Source organism: Dunckerocampus dactyliophorus, chromosome 5 (genome assembly GCF_027744805.1).
Source record: "Dunckerocampus dactyliophorus isolate RoL2022-P2 chromosome 5, RoL_Ddac_1.1, whole genome shotgun sequence".
NCBI classification, from domain to species: Eukaryota; Metazoa; Chordata; class Actinopteri; order Syngnathiformes; family Syngnathidae; genus Dunckerocampus; species Dunckerocampus dactyliophorus.
The window spans coordinates 28,051,354-28,066,937 of record NC_072823.1 but is presented as its reverse complement, the minus strand read 5'-3'; the positions used below and the strand labels follow the sequence as shown (position 1 = coordinate 28,066,937).

Here is a 15,584-nt window from a genome sequence, read left to right as displayed (position 1 = left end):
GCCAATCAGTGCCGGGGATACTGAACAATAACTTCCTGTACTGTATAGTACGTGTACCCAGACCTCGTATTTTCCTTCATTTAACAATTTTTATGCTTGAAAATGCTTTATTTAGGCCATGAATACATAGAATTTGCTTAAATATGCATAATTCTTTACTAATAATAGGCTGTCGTCAACCACAAAACACAAGATATAGTGAGAACAAACTGAAATGTTGATGCTAATAACTAATAATAACACAAAACTTTTTCAAAAAAAAAAATAAATAAATAAATACAAAATAAATAAATAAAAATATAAATAATTCTAAATATTAAAACGTTTTAAAAAGTACAAATAATATTTATATAACTTTTTAAAGCCTTTTTACAAAATTAAACAAATCTAAAAATATGAAAGTGGCAATTACCTTGCATTGCACTGCATGGAAGCCGTGCATTACCTCTATGCACCTGCAGGCAGATGCATCAAAACTGAATATTAAGCCATATGTTTTGTTTCTTACATTAAGATGTGTTTTTAAAAATTGTTTTTTTGGCATTTTAGATGGTGTTTTACTGTGAAATGTTTCGACTGAAATGTAGGTGTCAGTAGAAACATGTCAAAGTAAAAGATCATCTAACAGACTTAAAGAAGTCTGAATAGAAGAGAGTAAATATATATTGAATTACAAGACAAAAAGGCATTGGAGCCCATGTGCAGCTATATGGGATAGCAAGAGGTTATGCCGGGGCATTTCATGCAGTGACGTCACGCTGCATCCTGAAAATAGTAGCAAGGTCTCAGGTTTGGGCTCAGACAGATGCTCCGCAGGAGAGCAGGCAGTGCGTCAGCTGTGCTGCCGACACGGGCCAGGATGGAATGAACGCCGCGCAAATCAATCGGAGACCTCTGAACGGTTCAAGCTGAAGGATGCCGACGGTGTGAATCCCACGCTTTGAGGCGCCTTGAGCGCGGAGGATGATGCTGTTGTTGCTAAGGGGATGGAAAAGCTTGGTTACCACGGTGACAACCGGTTAAGGGATGACTCATCAAGTTTGAACCGGTGAGCGGTCAACTGTTTCATGGCGGCTCCTCACGGGTCAGTTTTGTAAATCCTCTAAGCACACTTGCTCTGTTTTTATCAAGTCGACGATTATTAATGGAGCACATGAAGTACATGGGGTGTCTATGAATGACATTTGTGGCACCCCATATGGGTTGTGTTCAAAGTACTTCCGAATATACAGTATAACGTGTTTAGACGTTTTGATTGATGCCGGCTATATTTTTCTATCAATCGTGCTCAAATTTGACACACGTGTTCTTGTCAGTCCCCTAAAGGCGCGTACCAAATTTCACAGTGATGCAGCAAAGTCCCCTGAAGTTATAGCGGGCGTTTTGTTGAGCTGTGTGAGAATTTCAAGTCAGTCAAACCCTAGAGTTTAATCACAGCGCCACCGTGTGGTGTATTTGTCAGAAGAATAATAGCACAGGCAACATAATAGCGGTGCATACTTTGGCAAATTTTCACCCTTCTGTGTGCAGCGGGTCAAGAGTAGAAAAAAAAATTAAATGAAAACGTTCACATGAGTGGACGTGCATGTGCTGTATTTGTGTTTACGGCACTGATTGTTTAGAGGGTAAATCTTGAGGCTGTTTTGCCGCCATGCTGTTGACATTTTCAGCGCTGCCGTGCCAAGTCAGCAGTTTGCAGCAGCCGCCAAAGTGCTCCCAGGCAAACAAACAGTGTGCTGTGTAGTGGGATGATTGAGCAAAGAGGCCTTTGTGTCCATGTCATCCCCCTTTTTTTACATTTGTCAAATGTACTCATGGCGACCTTTGCATCGATGGAGCCCAGGCAAGCTTTTACTTGAGCAGGATATTCAAATCTAGCAGCGTGTCGGTAGATGTGTCTGGAGTGTGGTCTTTATTAGTTCATTGTGTCTTGGCTGAAGTCGAAAGATAAATGTGTCCTCATAAACATTCACTCAGCGCACCTTCAGGACGCAGTCACAGCGTGACCTTGTTGTCAATACATGCCGTCATCTCATTCCGACATCATAAAAACTATTTCTCCTTGAGTTTTTTTGGGGTTGAGGATTGCTGGGTAAATATTTGCACGTCTGGAGGACTCTATGATGATTAGTTTTACTGATGACTTTCTGGCAAAACATATCTATCATTTTGATATGTGTTATTTGCGCTTAAGTCCTCATGGACCTCAGACTTGACAAATCAGTCTAGGCAGCAATCCAATTCAAGGAACTGCCAGTACTCCAGCATGCGGGCTCCGTTTTCATTTGTTTTTTGGTTGTTATATCTGAAAACGTCCATTCCCAAATCCACGTACAGTAATGCCTCATTTATCACTGCTAATTGGTTCCAGACCCAGCCGTGACAAGCGAATTTCCGCAACGTAGGATTCCTTACTTATAAATTAAGTATTTTTGTAGTTAACCTGTTTCCAACCTTCTAAATAGAGTTTTAACATTATTAGAGCCCTCTAGGATGAAATAACACTTCTATACAGTCGTTCGCACTTTGCAGTTGGAATTTCGCGACTTCACTCGCATAGATAAATACTTTATTCATCTGTATTTTTGCTTAACTTAAGCCTTTTCAAGGATAAAAATGGCTAAATGAAGTAAAATACAAATACAGTATAAGAAGATGCATTCAAAGACTTTGTGATGATATGCAGTGTTCTACACTGGTCACTAGGTGTCAGTAATGTTATTGTAATGTTCGGTGAGACACACAAGCAAGCATCAAACTTGATTTCCGGAACAACAGTCTTTTATTGCATGTTTAAATTATCTCACAACAGGCACAATAATCCCGAATAAAAACACGGGCTACTGTTGCGGACGTAACTCAAGCCAAGATAAAACTCAACTCTGAATCCCAGATGTCACTTCCTGCCCGCCTGCACATAGGAAACACATTTACAGCAAAACACAGGAGCACAAGTTTTATTTATGTCCTAAGTGTGTCTTTTTTTCTATTATGCTTACTATATTAAGCAATAGGAAGTAAAGGTGACTATAGGGGTGTTATTTCATGTCTAAAGGGCTCTCATTATGTTAAAAACTGTATTTGGAACGTAGTAAACAGGTTTTCTGTGCTCTAACCTCAAAAATATTTGATTTATAAATAAGAAATCCTACTTTGCCCAAATGTAATTATCACCGTCCGTTTGGAACCTACTAACCGCGATAAACGAGGGATTACTGAAGTCACCTTTGCACTCGTATTACCCAATACAGTAGACGTAATACGACAAAATAAGACACATAAGACTTGTGCTTGTGTGTGTTGTTGTAAATGTCTTCGGGTGCTCGGGAAGCGGACAGGAAGTGACCTCAGGGGGTTCGGAGTTGAGTTTCAGCTTGGCGTCGGTTACAGCCATGACGGCAGCCTGTGTTAGAGATCATTTAAAGGAAAACTGAACTTTTTTTTTTTTTTCATTTCGCCCACCATCCACAATCCTGATGTGAGACTTGAACATGTCTTTCTTAAAAAAAACGAGGCAGCTCAGAATGCAAATGCAAGAAACCTCCAAATACCACCAACAACGCTCCATTTCCATAATGTCACCTGCATATTAACCAGACAACTACAGGAAACTCAACGTTAGCCGGAGTATTTATGGGTAAACAAACACAAGTAGAGTTGAATGGAGTGTAACACGCATGGGTTTCATGCTGGTGCGACCAGCAGTTTAAAGCGCATGCAGAGCTAAATAGACTGTGTTAATGCACAAAATAATCATCCAACTTTCATATTTGTTTATATGATGCTCACAGAGCAATGAACAACTTCTTGCTGCGTCTCCTTACTGCTCCCGTTCTCCTTGCGCCGTGAGGCGTTCATGTGCACTCGTAATTTTGAGTGTGAAGTGCTAATAGTTTTTCATTTTTATTCACCTACCCCACTATTATGATTGGTGTACCCCTGAGGGTGCGCGTACCGCACTTTGGGAACTTAGGGTATAACCTTCACAATTCTTACATTGAACTTGTGAGTTTTTGGAGCGTTTCTCCTTGGATTTCTTTGCAAGATGTCAGAATAGCCTCCCACCGCTGTGTATGGTTGTGACCCGCCTCTCACCCGCAGATTTTTTTGCTTTACGATACTCCATAGGTTCTCTGTTGGGTTGAGGTCAGGGGAATAAAGGGGGCCATGAGTTTCTCTCCTTTTATGCCCATACCAGCCAATGACAGAGAGGTAGGTATTCTTTGCATCATGAGATGGTGCGTTGTCATGCACGAAGGTCATTTTGCTACAGAAGGTACGGTTCTTCATATTGTACCATGGAAGAAAGTGATCAGTCAGAAACTCTACATACTTTGCTGAGGTCATTTTCACACCTTCAATGACCATGAAGGGCCTTCCAGTTCTCTCCCAGTGATTCCTATCCAAAACATGACTCAGCCACCTCCTTGCTGACATCACAGCCTTGTTGAGATACGCTGGCCTTACTCATACTTCATCCATCCGGACCACCCAAGGTTGCACAGCCCTCATCAGTAAACAGGATTGTTTGAAAATTCATCTCCATGAACCGTTTCTGCTCGTGAGTATTGGTTAGGGGTGGCCAACGAGTAGGTTTATGCATCCTACACCTTGAAGTTCACAGGACTTCAGAGGGACCAGCAGCTTCAAATACCTGTTTGCTGCTTTGTTATGGCTTTTTAGCAGGTGCTCTCTTGATTTGATACATTGATTCTTTCTCACTATGCTTTTATCAGCGCAATCCCAGCTGTCATCTGAACCAGCCACAAATTTCTTCAGTGTACGAAAGTTTTTGTGAATTATTGAACGTTTTCATGCCTTGTCCAAGGCATTGCAATATTTGATGCTTTTTTTTTTGTCAGCAGGGAGATCATTTTTCTTCTATGGCATGCTTAATAATGTGGATAATCATTTTTAAGTAGTGGGCTCACCTGGCAAGCTAATTATGACAGTTGTCCGAGATCGATATCGGTAATCCAAAAAGCCCCAAGAGACAATGACATCCATCAATTTCATTTAAAACAAAAAAAATATGTTTATGATTCTAAAATCTTATTAGCATCATAATTTGGACCACAGTGTGAAGCTGCTGCATGGAGGCTGACCACTCGTGATACTTTAAAAGCAGCTAAGCTACAGCAGGAGGTTGCTTACAGCCACAGCTGTTAGTCAGTGATTTTTGACAGACCACACATCCGGTGGTTATAGGAGACTCTGCGGTTCATTGGATAGAGGTGTTAATTGGAGCATTCACTTCTAGAAAGTCCAAACGGCTTGACTGCGTTCCATGAAGGGAATCCCTCGATAAGGGTTTTGCAGTGAAGTTCATGTTTTGGTTTTTCGAGCTCAATCACCCACTGGTGGACGAATCAACACAAAAGAAGACAGTGTCCTTGAAGGAACGGTCATAGCCAATCAGTCGCTATGCACACGCTCCCGTCGAAGAGCAAATTGGTTCTCCTAATGTGAAGATGAGTCCCCATTAAGGTGAGGGAAGTATTTAGAGGTCCTTCAAGCAGCCAGGCTCAGGAGGTGAGCTCATCACAGCTGATTGGCGTCACCATGGAGGATGTCTTCTCTCTTAGCTGCAGCGGAGATGAATGCTTTGTTGTCGTCTTGAACAGAAGAAGAAACATCAGAGAGGACGTGCTTCTTCTTTGCCTCCCACACTTTTACACAAACTACGTCTCCTCCCGCAGTGTTTGTTGTCATTTGTTTTTGTCCGCCTCCATCTTTTTTGAAGGGAAAGTTGACGTTTTGTCTTTTATTTCTCGTGCTACTGTTTTTTTTCCAACGCTTTCCCTGTACCTCTTTGTTTCTCTGCATCGCACATTTCTACTTTTTTGAGCTCTTTTTTTGGCAACTGTTTTTTTTTGTCACAATTTTTTTCCTTTTGTTTTGATATATAATAATATGAATAAATATGTATTTCAGATTGAATAATAATAATAATATAATATGAACAGTAATACAAAAAAAAACATACTCATGATATAAAATAGTAATATAAAAGTCTCAATATAAATGATATAAATTAAATGATATAATATAAATAATAGAAAAATATATACCACATATTATATAATAATGTATATTTAATGTAATGTATAATAATAATAAAATAATACAAAGAGAATAATATAAAACAATACAGTATAAAAGGCGATGTATAAATGATATAAATAAAATGATATCAATGATAAAAATTAAAATATATATTCATATAATATTATAATATTATAACATTAATAATATAAAATCTATATTTTATATATAATAGTAATAATATAAACAGTAATATAAATACAAACATAACATAATTTAAAATAATACATTCTAAGTATAAATGATACAAATTAAATGATATAAATAATGGTAGAAAAAATATATTCAACATATAATAATAATAAAAATAATAATAATAATAATAATAATAATGAATAATAATAATAATAATAATAACATCCAAGAGTATAATAATGTAAATTGATATAATATACAGGTTTATGCATCAATTATATAAATACAATAATAATAATAATAATAATAATGCATTTTATTTGTAAGCGTCTTTCCAGGGACCCAAGGACGCTGTACATAGACCCACTTAAAAGCAGAGCACACACACACACACACACACACACACACACACACACAAAAGATAATGTTAAAATATATATTCAATATATATAATAATATAAAAAATAATAATATAAACATAATGTAATGTAATATCAAATAATACAAAAGTCAAAGTATAAAAGTCTCCATCAAGGTCTTAAGCACTGAAACCAAAAGAGTCTGAAAAGGAGCAGGAAGAAGCAAATTGTCAGCATCCTGCCGCATCACTCAGATGACCTTTTTTCTGTACAGAATACATCATGAGATCCTCACAACAAGTCATCAGCAATTGTTACAGATGTTGTATAGAATATTATATTTATTGTATTTATTGAAAAAAATCAGGATTGTAAAAATACATCAGTACAGTAAATAATTTTTTTTCATTAAATATAAATCTTTTGAAAAATGTTACAAATTTTTTTTTTATCACTTCTGTTTTTCTGTTCAACGCTTTCAGGCCACCTTTCAGGCGCGCAGCGTTTTTTCCGTCCTAAAGTTGGAGCTGCCGGGCGCTCGTCCAGGAAGTTATGAGCGGAGGTGGGCGGAGCTAAGGCTTGGAACCCTTAGATGTGATTTATGGCAGCATGCGGTACGTGACCGCTTTGGTAAAAGACGCAGCGGCAGCATCCCCGAGCAAGGACGCAGCCATCAACGTGTGCGTTGTAAAATCTCAGCAATGAAACCCCAGTGCCAAGTTATCTTCTGCCCTTCGCCGCAGCTCTGAAAGAACCGCCGTCGTCTCCCGTCACTTTAACGCTTTGCGTCCCAGATTCCTCCAGATTGCTCCCCCCGCCCTCACCCCTTCTTTTGCTGCTGTTGCCACGGCAACGCAGCGAGAGGCTCCATCATGTGTCTGCGCCTGTGACCGCTGTTAAAAAGCAGCTCTCAGGCGCTGGCTTTGTGTTGATGTGTTGTGCCTCACCGCCAGCGTGTCGTTTTGTCTTGTAGTGTTTAAGCCAAATTTCCGCCAAGTGGTGCAGTTGAGTACAGCTTGCCACGGTACGGTTTGAAAGAAGAGGAAGGTGACAATGAAGGACATTTGGTGTCGGTTTCTCTTAGTCATGTCAGTCCACCCTCTGCTGACCAGTCACTGGACTGCTGTGCGTCTGTAGCTCCGCCTTTCAGGTCCTCTTCTGCTGTTTTGTGTGTCCATAGCTTTAACGCTACGAGCTGTGTTGGCTCACGCCTGTCCAAAAAGCGCTATTGTGTACTTTCTATCCTTTGTCTTGCATGTATGTTATTCATTTGTTCCAAAAACCCAGACGGTTTACAAAACTGACAAATTCTAACGCAAATGTAATCGTACGAAAACTGGGGCGTGTGCGAAAACCAAGGTTCCACTGTACATTAATCCCTCGCCGCTTTGCACTTTGAATTTCGTGGCTTCGCTCGATCATGTTTTTTCCAAAGCATATGAACTAATAAAACATTCCTCTTTTTTTTTTGGTTGAATGCGGCCTAAAAAAAAAGCGCATTTAAGTCGATTTTATGTATTTTTTTTGCCTAAATGAAGCGTTTTCAAGCATGAAAATGACTAAATGAGCACGTTTTTTCCAAAATATATGAATTAATAAAACATTTATTTTTTGGTTGAATGCGGCCTGAAAAAATGCGCATTTAAGCCGATTTTATGTATTTTTTTTGCCTAAATGAAGTGTTTTCAAGCATGAAAATGACTAAATGAGCTAAAATACAACTATAAGGCATTCACAAGTCATAGTATTCTGCACTGGTCACTCGGTGTCAGTAATGTTACATTGATAAGACTATGCAGAACAGGAAGTAAAAAAAAAAGTGCAACAACAAAGAACTTTCCCAATGCTAACATGTGTGAGTATTATGTCTTATTTTCTCTTATTATGTCTACTATATTGGGTAATAGGAGTGTAAAGGTGGCCATATGGGTGTTATTTCATGTCTAGAGCGCTCTAATTATGTTAAAAACCATATTTAGAAGATCATAAACAGGTTTTCTTTGCTCTAACTGTGAAAATATTCCACGTGTAAATAAGGAACCCTACTTTGTGGAAATATACTACTGTACACCTTAAGTCTGCACTTGTCCAACGTAACAGAGGCCATATGTCACATTAAGGAGTGGGACAGGAGGACACGAACGTTAGCAACACTAGCATAGCTATGTGCGCTAAAGTTTCAACAGCAGCGTTGTGCTAGGTTAGTCGACAAATTGGTCAAACTGGCAGAGCTCCGGGTTTGAGTTTAAGATGTGTGTCATTGCTGCCCGTAGTCTCCTCTTGGATAAAATGTGTAGGACCCTCATTTTCTTTCATTGTTGTTAGCAAGTCTGATGCGCTGTGGTTTGGTTGTGCATTGTAGTTTGGTTTGGGAAACACCGGACTCGAGATGCAGCCGTGCAGTGGAAAAGGTGACAAAAGAGACTTTTAATCACGCGCTAGTTCCATTGTTGCAGTGTGTTGTCGCCAATGCGTTTGGCGTACATTGCCCACGACAAACAGGCAAGTGGCGATTCGATTCCAAACAAAGACTCATGACATCACTTCCTGTGCTTTTATTTTGATTTTGGGTTTTAAAAAAAAGCACTCTTCAGGACAGAAAGGGTGGGAATCCCTGCTGAGCACCACCTGTCGCCTGTCGCAAGCGCTGACAGATTTCATACGAAAATGTCACAGGTTATAATTTGAGCGTGAGTCACACTCCCGCCGCACGCACGTAGTCATGAGTCACCGCGAGAAAGAGAAATGTGAAGAAAAATGATTTCAGTTGTCCTTCTTGTGCAGGCCTGAGACGCAGCAGAAAGCCTCGGCGAGTGTCCCTCCTCCCCCGCCGCCCCCTCCGCCTCCCCCTGAGCCGGCGGGGCCCCCGGAGCCGGAGGAGGAGATCCTGGGCTCCGACGATGAGGAGCAGGAGGACCCAGCGGACTACTGCAAAGGTCAGACAACCACTCATGTCACCATAAATGCTTCCGAATGACGCCTGCATTCCATTAACTGCTGATTACAACAACTGCTATTACAACATTGGTTCTGTTGCTGCTGCTGTGCTAAGAATAAACTGTCATGTCTTGGTGCCAAACAGTCGTATTGTGTGCAATATTGACTTTGGTAACGCACATTTCACGGTGCTGTTTTGTGTCTCTCAGGAGGCTACCATCCCGTCAAGATCGGGGATTTGTTCAACGGGAGATACCATGTGATCAGGAAGTTGGGGTGGGGTCACTTCTCCACCGTATGGCTGTGCTGGGACATACAGTGAGTCTCACACACGCATACGCGTACACAGAATGCTATTTATATGTATTATTTACATTATTGCACTGTAATGATGTTTTTTTTTTTTTTAAGTTGTCTGAGTGTAACATGAGCTCAGTGTCACCTTTCTCACACACACACACATGCATGTACTCACGCCACTGGTGTTAATTACACTAATGGAAGTCTATTAGAGTCGGTGTTGGGTTACGTGATGCCCGCCAAGTAATCACTCTTTATTGTCAGCAAGGCACAAACCTCACTTGGATGCATTGTTGCATTAAGGCCTTCACACATGCACAACAACCTTTATTAAAAGTCCAATTGGAAACTTGCAAACTAGAAATGAATCACTTCCAGGCGGCCTTTATGAGTGGCGCAGCTCAACTTTCAAAAGGTTCACCAATGCAATATTAAACTCTTCAAATGATGAAATGTTTTTCTCATCTTGTGCTTTTGCTCGCTACAAAAATCCACAAAAGCCAAAGACAAAGTCAGAAAATGTAGCTCAAAATATAAACCCACATAGCGAAGAGCATCAGCTAACATAGCCAAAAGAGTATCAGCAAATGTTGTCAAAATGTATCAGCAAATATAGCTAGAAGAATATCAGCAAACGTAACCAAGAGCATCAGCAAACTTAGCTAGAAGAATATCAGCAAATGTAGCCAAAAGAGTATCAGTAAGCGTAGCTAGAAGAATATCAGCAAATGTAGCCAGAAAAAGATCAGCAAACATAGCCAAAAGAGTCAAACATAGCCAAAAGAGCATCAGCTAATGTAGCCAAAAAGTAACAGCAAACATAGCTAGAAGAATATCAGCAAATGTAGCCAAAAGAGTATCAGTAAACATAGCCAGAATATCAGCAAACATAACTCGAAGAATATCAGCAAATGTAGCCAGAAAAAGATCAGCAAACATAGCCAAAAGAGCATCAGCTAATGTAGCCAAAAAGTATCATCAAACATAGCTAGAAGAATATCAGCAAATGTATCCAAAAGAGTACCAGTTAAAATAGCCAAAGAGTATCAGCAAACATAGCTAGACGAATATCAGCAAAAGTAGCCAAGCGTATCAGTAAATGTAGCTAGAAAATTTACAATGAAATGTAGCCAGAAAAACATCAGCAAACATAACCACAAAATATCAGCAAAAATAGCTAAAAGAGTATCAGCAATCATAGCTACAAGAATATCAGCAAATGTAGCCAAAAGAGTATCAGTAAACATAGCCAGAGTATCAGCAAACATAACTAGAAGAATATCAGCAAATGTAGCCAAAAGAGTATCAGCAAATGTAGCTAGAAGAATGTAATCAAATGTAGACAGAAAAACATCAGCAAACGTAGCCAAAAGAGTATCAGCAAATGGTGCTAGAACAATCTCAGCAAACACAGCCAAGAGTATTAGTAAACACAGCTAGAACAATATCAGCAAAAGTAGCCATAAGAGCATCAGCAAATGTAGCTAGACAAATATCAGCAAATGTAGCCAAAACAGTATCCGCCAACGTAGCTAGAACAATATCAGAGCTCTGGTATCGGAATTGTATCGGTAATGGCAGATAGTTAAATTCAGGTATCGCGATTGGATAGTGAAAAAAATGTGAATCAGTGCATCCTCGTTCAAACCTAAAAAAAAATGTTATAGAGTGGAAAATGTCTTCCTGTATGACTTGTAAGATGACCCCATACCGTTGCTGAAGGTTGTATGATGGCCGCAGTTTGACTCTGGAACAGATTAAGCCACCTTAGTATTCGTTGTGCCTTTAGACCAGGGGCGCCCATTACGTCGATTGCGAGCTACCGGTAGATCGCTAAGGTAGTTTGGGTCGATCGCATAAACGCAACTTCGTAGATGTCAGTCAGTCAGCTGAGATGAAGCTCCCCTCCTGATTCACTCTTGGTCCCCCGCAGCGGAACATTCGTCGTTATCATTGTGATTAGGGATGAACTACCTCAGCAGTAAGACGCTCCTATCTATAACAAAAGTTATCCATGAAGGTGTTTGATGGTAATGTCACTGTTGCTTGTAAGTACTGTAATGATCGTCCGTGTCCGTGTGTGTGTGTGTGTGTGTGCGTGTGTGTGTCTACAGGGTGAAGAACTTTGTGGCCATGAAGGTGGTGAAGAGCGCCCAGCATTACACAGAGACGGCTTTGGATGAGATCAAACTGTTACGCTGTGTGAGCATCACGTCTTCCGTGCTGGATGTTGTTTACGTGTGTTTTCCATCCTCTAATCTTGTGGTCTCCTTGTGGCTCAGGTCAGAGAGAGCGACCCCGTAGACCCCAACAAGGACATGGTGGTCCAGCTTATAGATGACTTCAAGATCTCTGGACTCAACGGCATTCGTATCCTCGTGTGTGCGTGTGTGTGAGAGACATGGTCATGTGTGTGTCCTTGACTCGTCATTAGATGTGTGCATGGTGTTTGAGGTGCTGGGCCACCACCTGCTCAAGTGGATCATTAAGTCCAACTACCAAGGCCTGCCACTGCCGTGTGTCAAGAGCATCATTAGACAGGTGAGGACATGGATCTACTCACTAAGTGTGTGGAAAAAACATTAAAAAACGGTCTGTCCATGTGTGCGTGTGTGCACAGGTCCTGCAGGGGCTGGATTACCTGCACACCAAATGTAAAATCATCCACACGGACATCAAGCCGGAGAACATCCTGATGTGCGTGGATGACACCTTTGTGAGGCGCATGGCCATGGAGGCCGCCGAGTGGCAGAAAGCAGGAGCTCCTCCCCCTTCTGGGTCAGCAGGTAAGGTTGAAACGGACGTCTGAACGCACCAGTTGTGGAAATTGAGAAGCACTTTATTTGTAATCAAGTGCTGTAGCTTTTGTATTAGACCCAATCAGGAAAACATGATTGTTGTCATTGTTTGCTCCCTGGCTCCCCCTACAGTTGTCAAGCGTAACACACGTGTCCCGTTAATCCTGTTTTAAGACGAAAGTAACGTACCAGATGCATTGTTGCCATAGGAAGAAGCTTATATCTTGCATAAATAGTGGTTAGCATCCACTTTATATGGAAACCAACCAATACTTGCTGCATGCTTGCTTTTTAAAAGATCCCTCTGGTAATCGCACACACACACACACACGCACACACACGTCGTTAAACAGTTTCCGGATAGGAAAGAAAATGTAGGGAAAAAAATCGCAACACAACACAGTCACAACATTAAATTACCAAAACAGTGGGGGCAGTATTTTTATTTTGATTTTGATTTTGCATCAAATTGCCCCAAAATGAACACAACACAGTCACAACATTAAATTGCCAAAACATTGGGGCCAGTTATTTTTTTTAAATTGTTATTATTTTTTTATTCTAATTTTCTTAAGATTGGTGCATTTTTATTTTTATTTTTATTTTTTTGTTGTTTTTGTGGGCATCAAACTGCCCCAAAATTTACACAACACAGTCACAACATTAAATGACCAAAACATTGGGGCCAGTTCTTTTTTTTAAATTTGTAATAATTTTTTATTCAAATTTTCCCATTATTGGTGCATTTATTTTTATTTTTATAGTGTTTCATTTTTATTTTATTTGTATATAATTTATTCCAGACTATGTTGACGACATTGTTGTTATTATTATTACTTATTGATGGATTGTTTGTGGGTGCGTGAAAGACTTTTTGCCCCCTCCTCTGCGTGTGTTGTCTCCCACTTTGCCGATCGAGTCAGTTGCCTTTGGTGTGAGAAAAACACTTTCTTGTCTCATGACTCACACCTGGTTGTTTTTCTTGTGTGTGTGTGTCAGTTAGCACAGCCCCCCAGCTCAAACCGGTGAGTACGACTGATGTGAGTATGACGTGAGATGACACACACACACACACACATTTAACACGCACAGTAAATCTCATCACATACCTGAAGTTATTGTCTCAGCATGCACTGCCAAATAAGTCATATTTTATGATGACGCTATAATATTATTTGTTATTCATGCTTCCTGCTTGCTTTCGACGCCATCTCGGGGCCCCCGCCAGACGGGAAAGTTGTCCAAGAACAAGAAGAAGAAGCTGAAGAAGAAGCAGAAGCGTCAGGCTGAGCTGCTGGAGAAGAGGATGCTGGAGATCGAAGCCCTGGAGAGGGAAGCCGAGAAGGAGAAAGAGGAGGATGAGGAGGAGGGAGAGGAGGAGCGAGCCGAAGTAGAAGAGGAAGAGGAACGAGAAGAAGAAGAAGAAGAAGAAGAAGAAGAAGAAGCCACAGAAAACGATGTCCAACAGCAGCAGGAGCAGGAGCAACAGAAGCAGCATGAGCAGGAGCCATCGACGCCACCTTCAACACCGCCGCTGCCGCCGCCGCCGCCGCCGGGCCCAAGCATGGCCCTGGAGGAGAGCGATGAGGAGGATGAGGAGAATGAGGACGGGGAAGATGAGGAGGAGGAAGTTGGAGAGCGGCCCATCAGGTTGACCAATCATACATGTGAGTAGAAAAAACCCTAAATAATCAAACTTAGAGCTCCCACATCTGCAGTAGGTTAGCTCTGAGATGTTACTTTAGGATGTGTAGCGAAGCCTGCCATGATATCAATAAATCACATTTGCTGCAGGGGCAGGCACCAAGGAAGAGCCTAATGGTTTTGGTGCAGACCCAATATTTTGTGTCGGTGCCGTGTTTGTGAGTTAGTCAGCAGGATTACGCAAAAGATGAGTTGACGGATTTCCTCCAAGAAGCCAATTTTGGTCAATTTTGACCATTCAGTGCGGTCAGTTCAAAAACTCATCTCGCTGCAGCTTTTAGGTCTGCGCTTCTTTTTGGCCTTGGCAGATCTGCAGCAGGCGTGTGTGAAAATGTCAGAGTTTATTTTGGTGCAAAAAGCGTCTGCCTGTGAATGAACAGGATATGGATTGGCTCCAAAACGCCTCGCCCACGCTCTCCTTGTCTTTTCAGGCGCCATCCTTTCCGTTTGTCACCTTTCTCTCCGCTTTTTAGGTGCGGCGCCCACGGAGGAGCCCAGCCAGGTCCCCGTCGTCGCTGAAGATGACCGCGATGAAGACGCGGAGGATGAGGAGCCCACACCCGTGGCTGAGAAGGACACCCCCATCCCTCCAATTGCAGTGGAAGGTAATGGAGATTCAACACAAGCAGAGGAAGAGGAGGCAGAGGAAGAGCCCGAGGGGGAGGAGAATTCAACGAGAGTCAATGAGGAGCAGAAAGAGACTGAGTTTGAGGAGAAGGAGCCAGAAGAAGAGGAGTCCAAGGAGGACGAGGACGAGGACGACGACACCACCGCCGACCTCCTCACAGACACCAGTTCCCCCATCAAGTCCCTCCCCAATAAAAGCAACCTGGCCAAAACCAACGGCCACATTTTACTCGGCTCTGAGGGCCTCGTAGCCAACCCCGCTGTGCCCCCGCCCCCTTCGCCCACCCCAGAGCCCCTCCTCTGCCCACTGGTGGAGTCTGAGCTCAGCTACACCGACCGGGACCTCTCGCTCAGCTCCGGCTACGAGATGTACAACGGCGAGGTGGGCGAGGCGGGCCTGACCAACGGCTCCAGCGAGCGTCACCCGGCCGCAGCCCTGCCCCTCTTTCCGGATTTGCCGCTGGACCCGGAGCCAGGGAATCCTGTGTGCGTCGGGACGGCCGACATCGGAGCGGGGCAGTCGCCGGACAGCCCCGCGGCCGACCGCAGCCGCACTGTGTCGTCCTCCAGCACGGGGGAAACGCCCAAAGGTAACCAACTCATTTGCATTTGTAAATAA

General features: G+C 42.0%; 1 protein-coding gene across 8 annotated transcripts in view; it reads left to right on the top strand.

Annotated features, from left to right (window-relative positions):
- srpk2 (SRSF protein kinase 2) overlaps positions 1–15,584 on the top strand; it is a 67,268-nt gene that overhangs the window by 41,245 nt on the left and 10,439 nt on the right. For 6 of the 8 annotated variants that reach the window (XR_008570313.1, XM_054775173.1, XM_054775176.1 and 3 more), the window contains 9 exons: positions 9,384–9,535; positions 9,746–9,854; positions 11,951–12,038; positions 12,119–12,206; positions 12,271–12,377; positions 12,457–12,622; positions 13,634–13,674; positions 13,863–14,301; positions 14,812–15,555. Coding sequence is in view for 7 of the 8 variants with exons in the window: in XM_054775173.1 (XP_054631148.1) it covers positions 9,384–9,535; positions 9,746–9,854; positions 11,951–12,038; positions 12,119–12,206; positions 12,271–12,377; positions 12,457–12,622; positions 13,634–13,674; positions 13,863–14,301; positions 14,812–15,555 (1,934 nt within the window). In the remaining variant the exon portion in view is untranslated. The remainder of the gene's footprint in view (positions 1–9,383; positions 9,536–9,745; positions 9,855–11,950; positions 12,039–12,118; positions 12,207–12,270; positions 12,378–12,456; positions 12,623–13,633; positions 13,675–13,862; positions 14,302–14,811; positions 15,556–15,584) is intronic. The other 2 variants (XM_054775177.1, XM_054775174.1) reach the window with 1 other exon arrangement.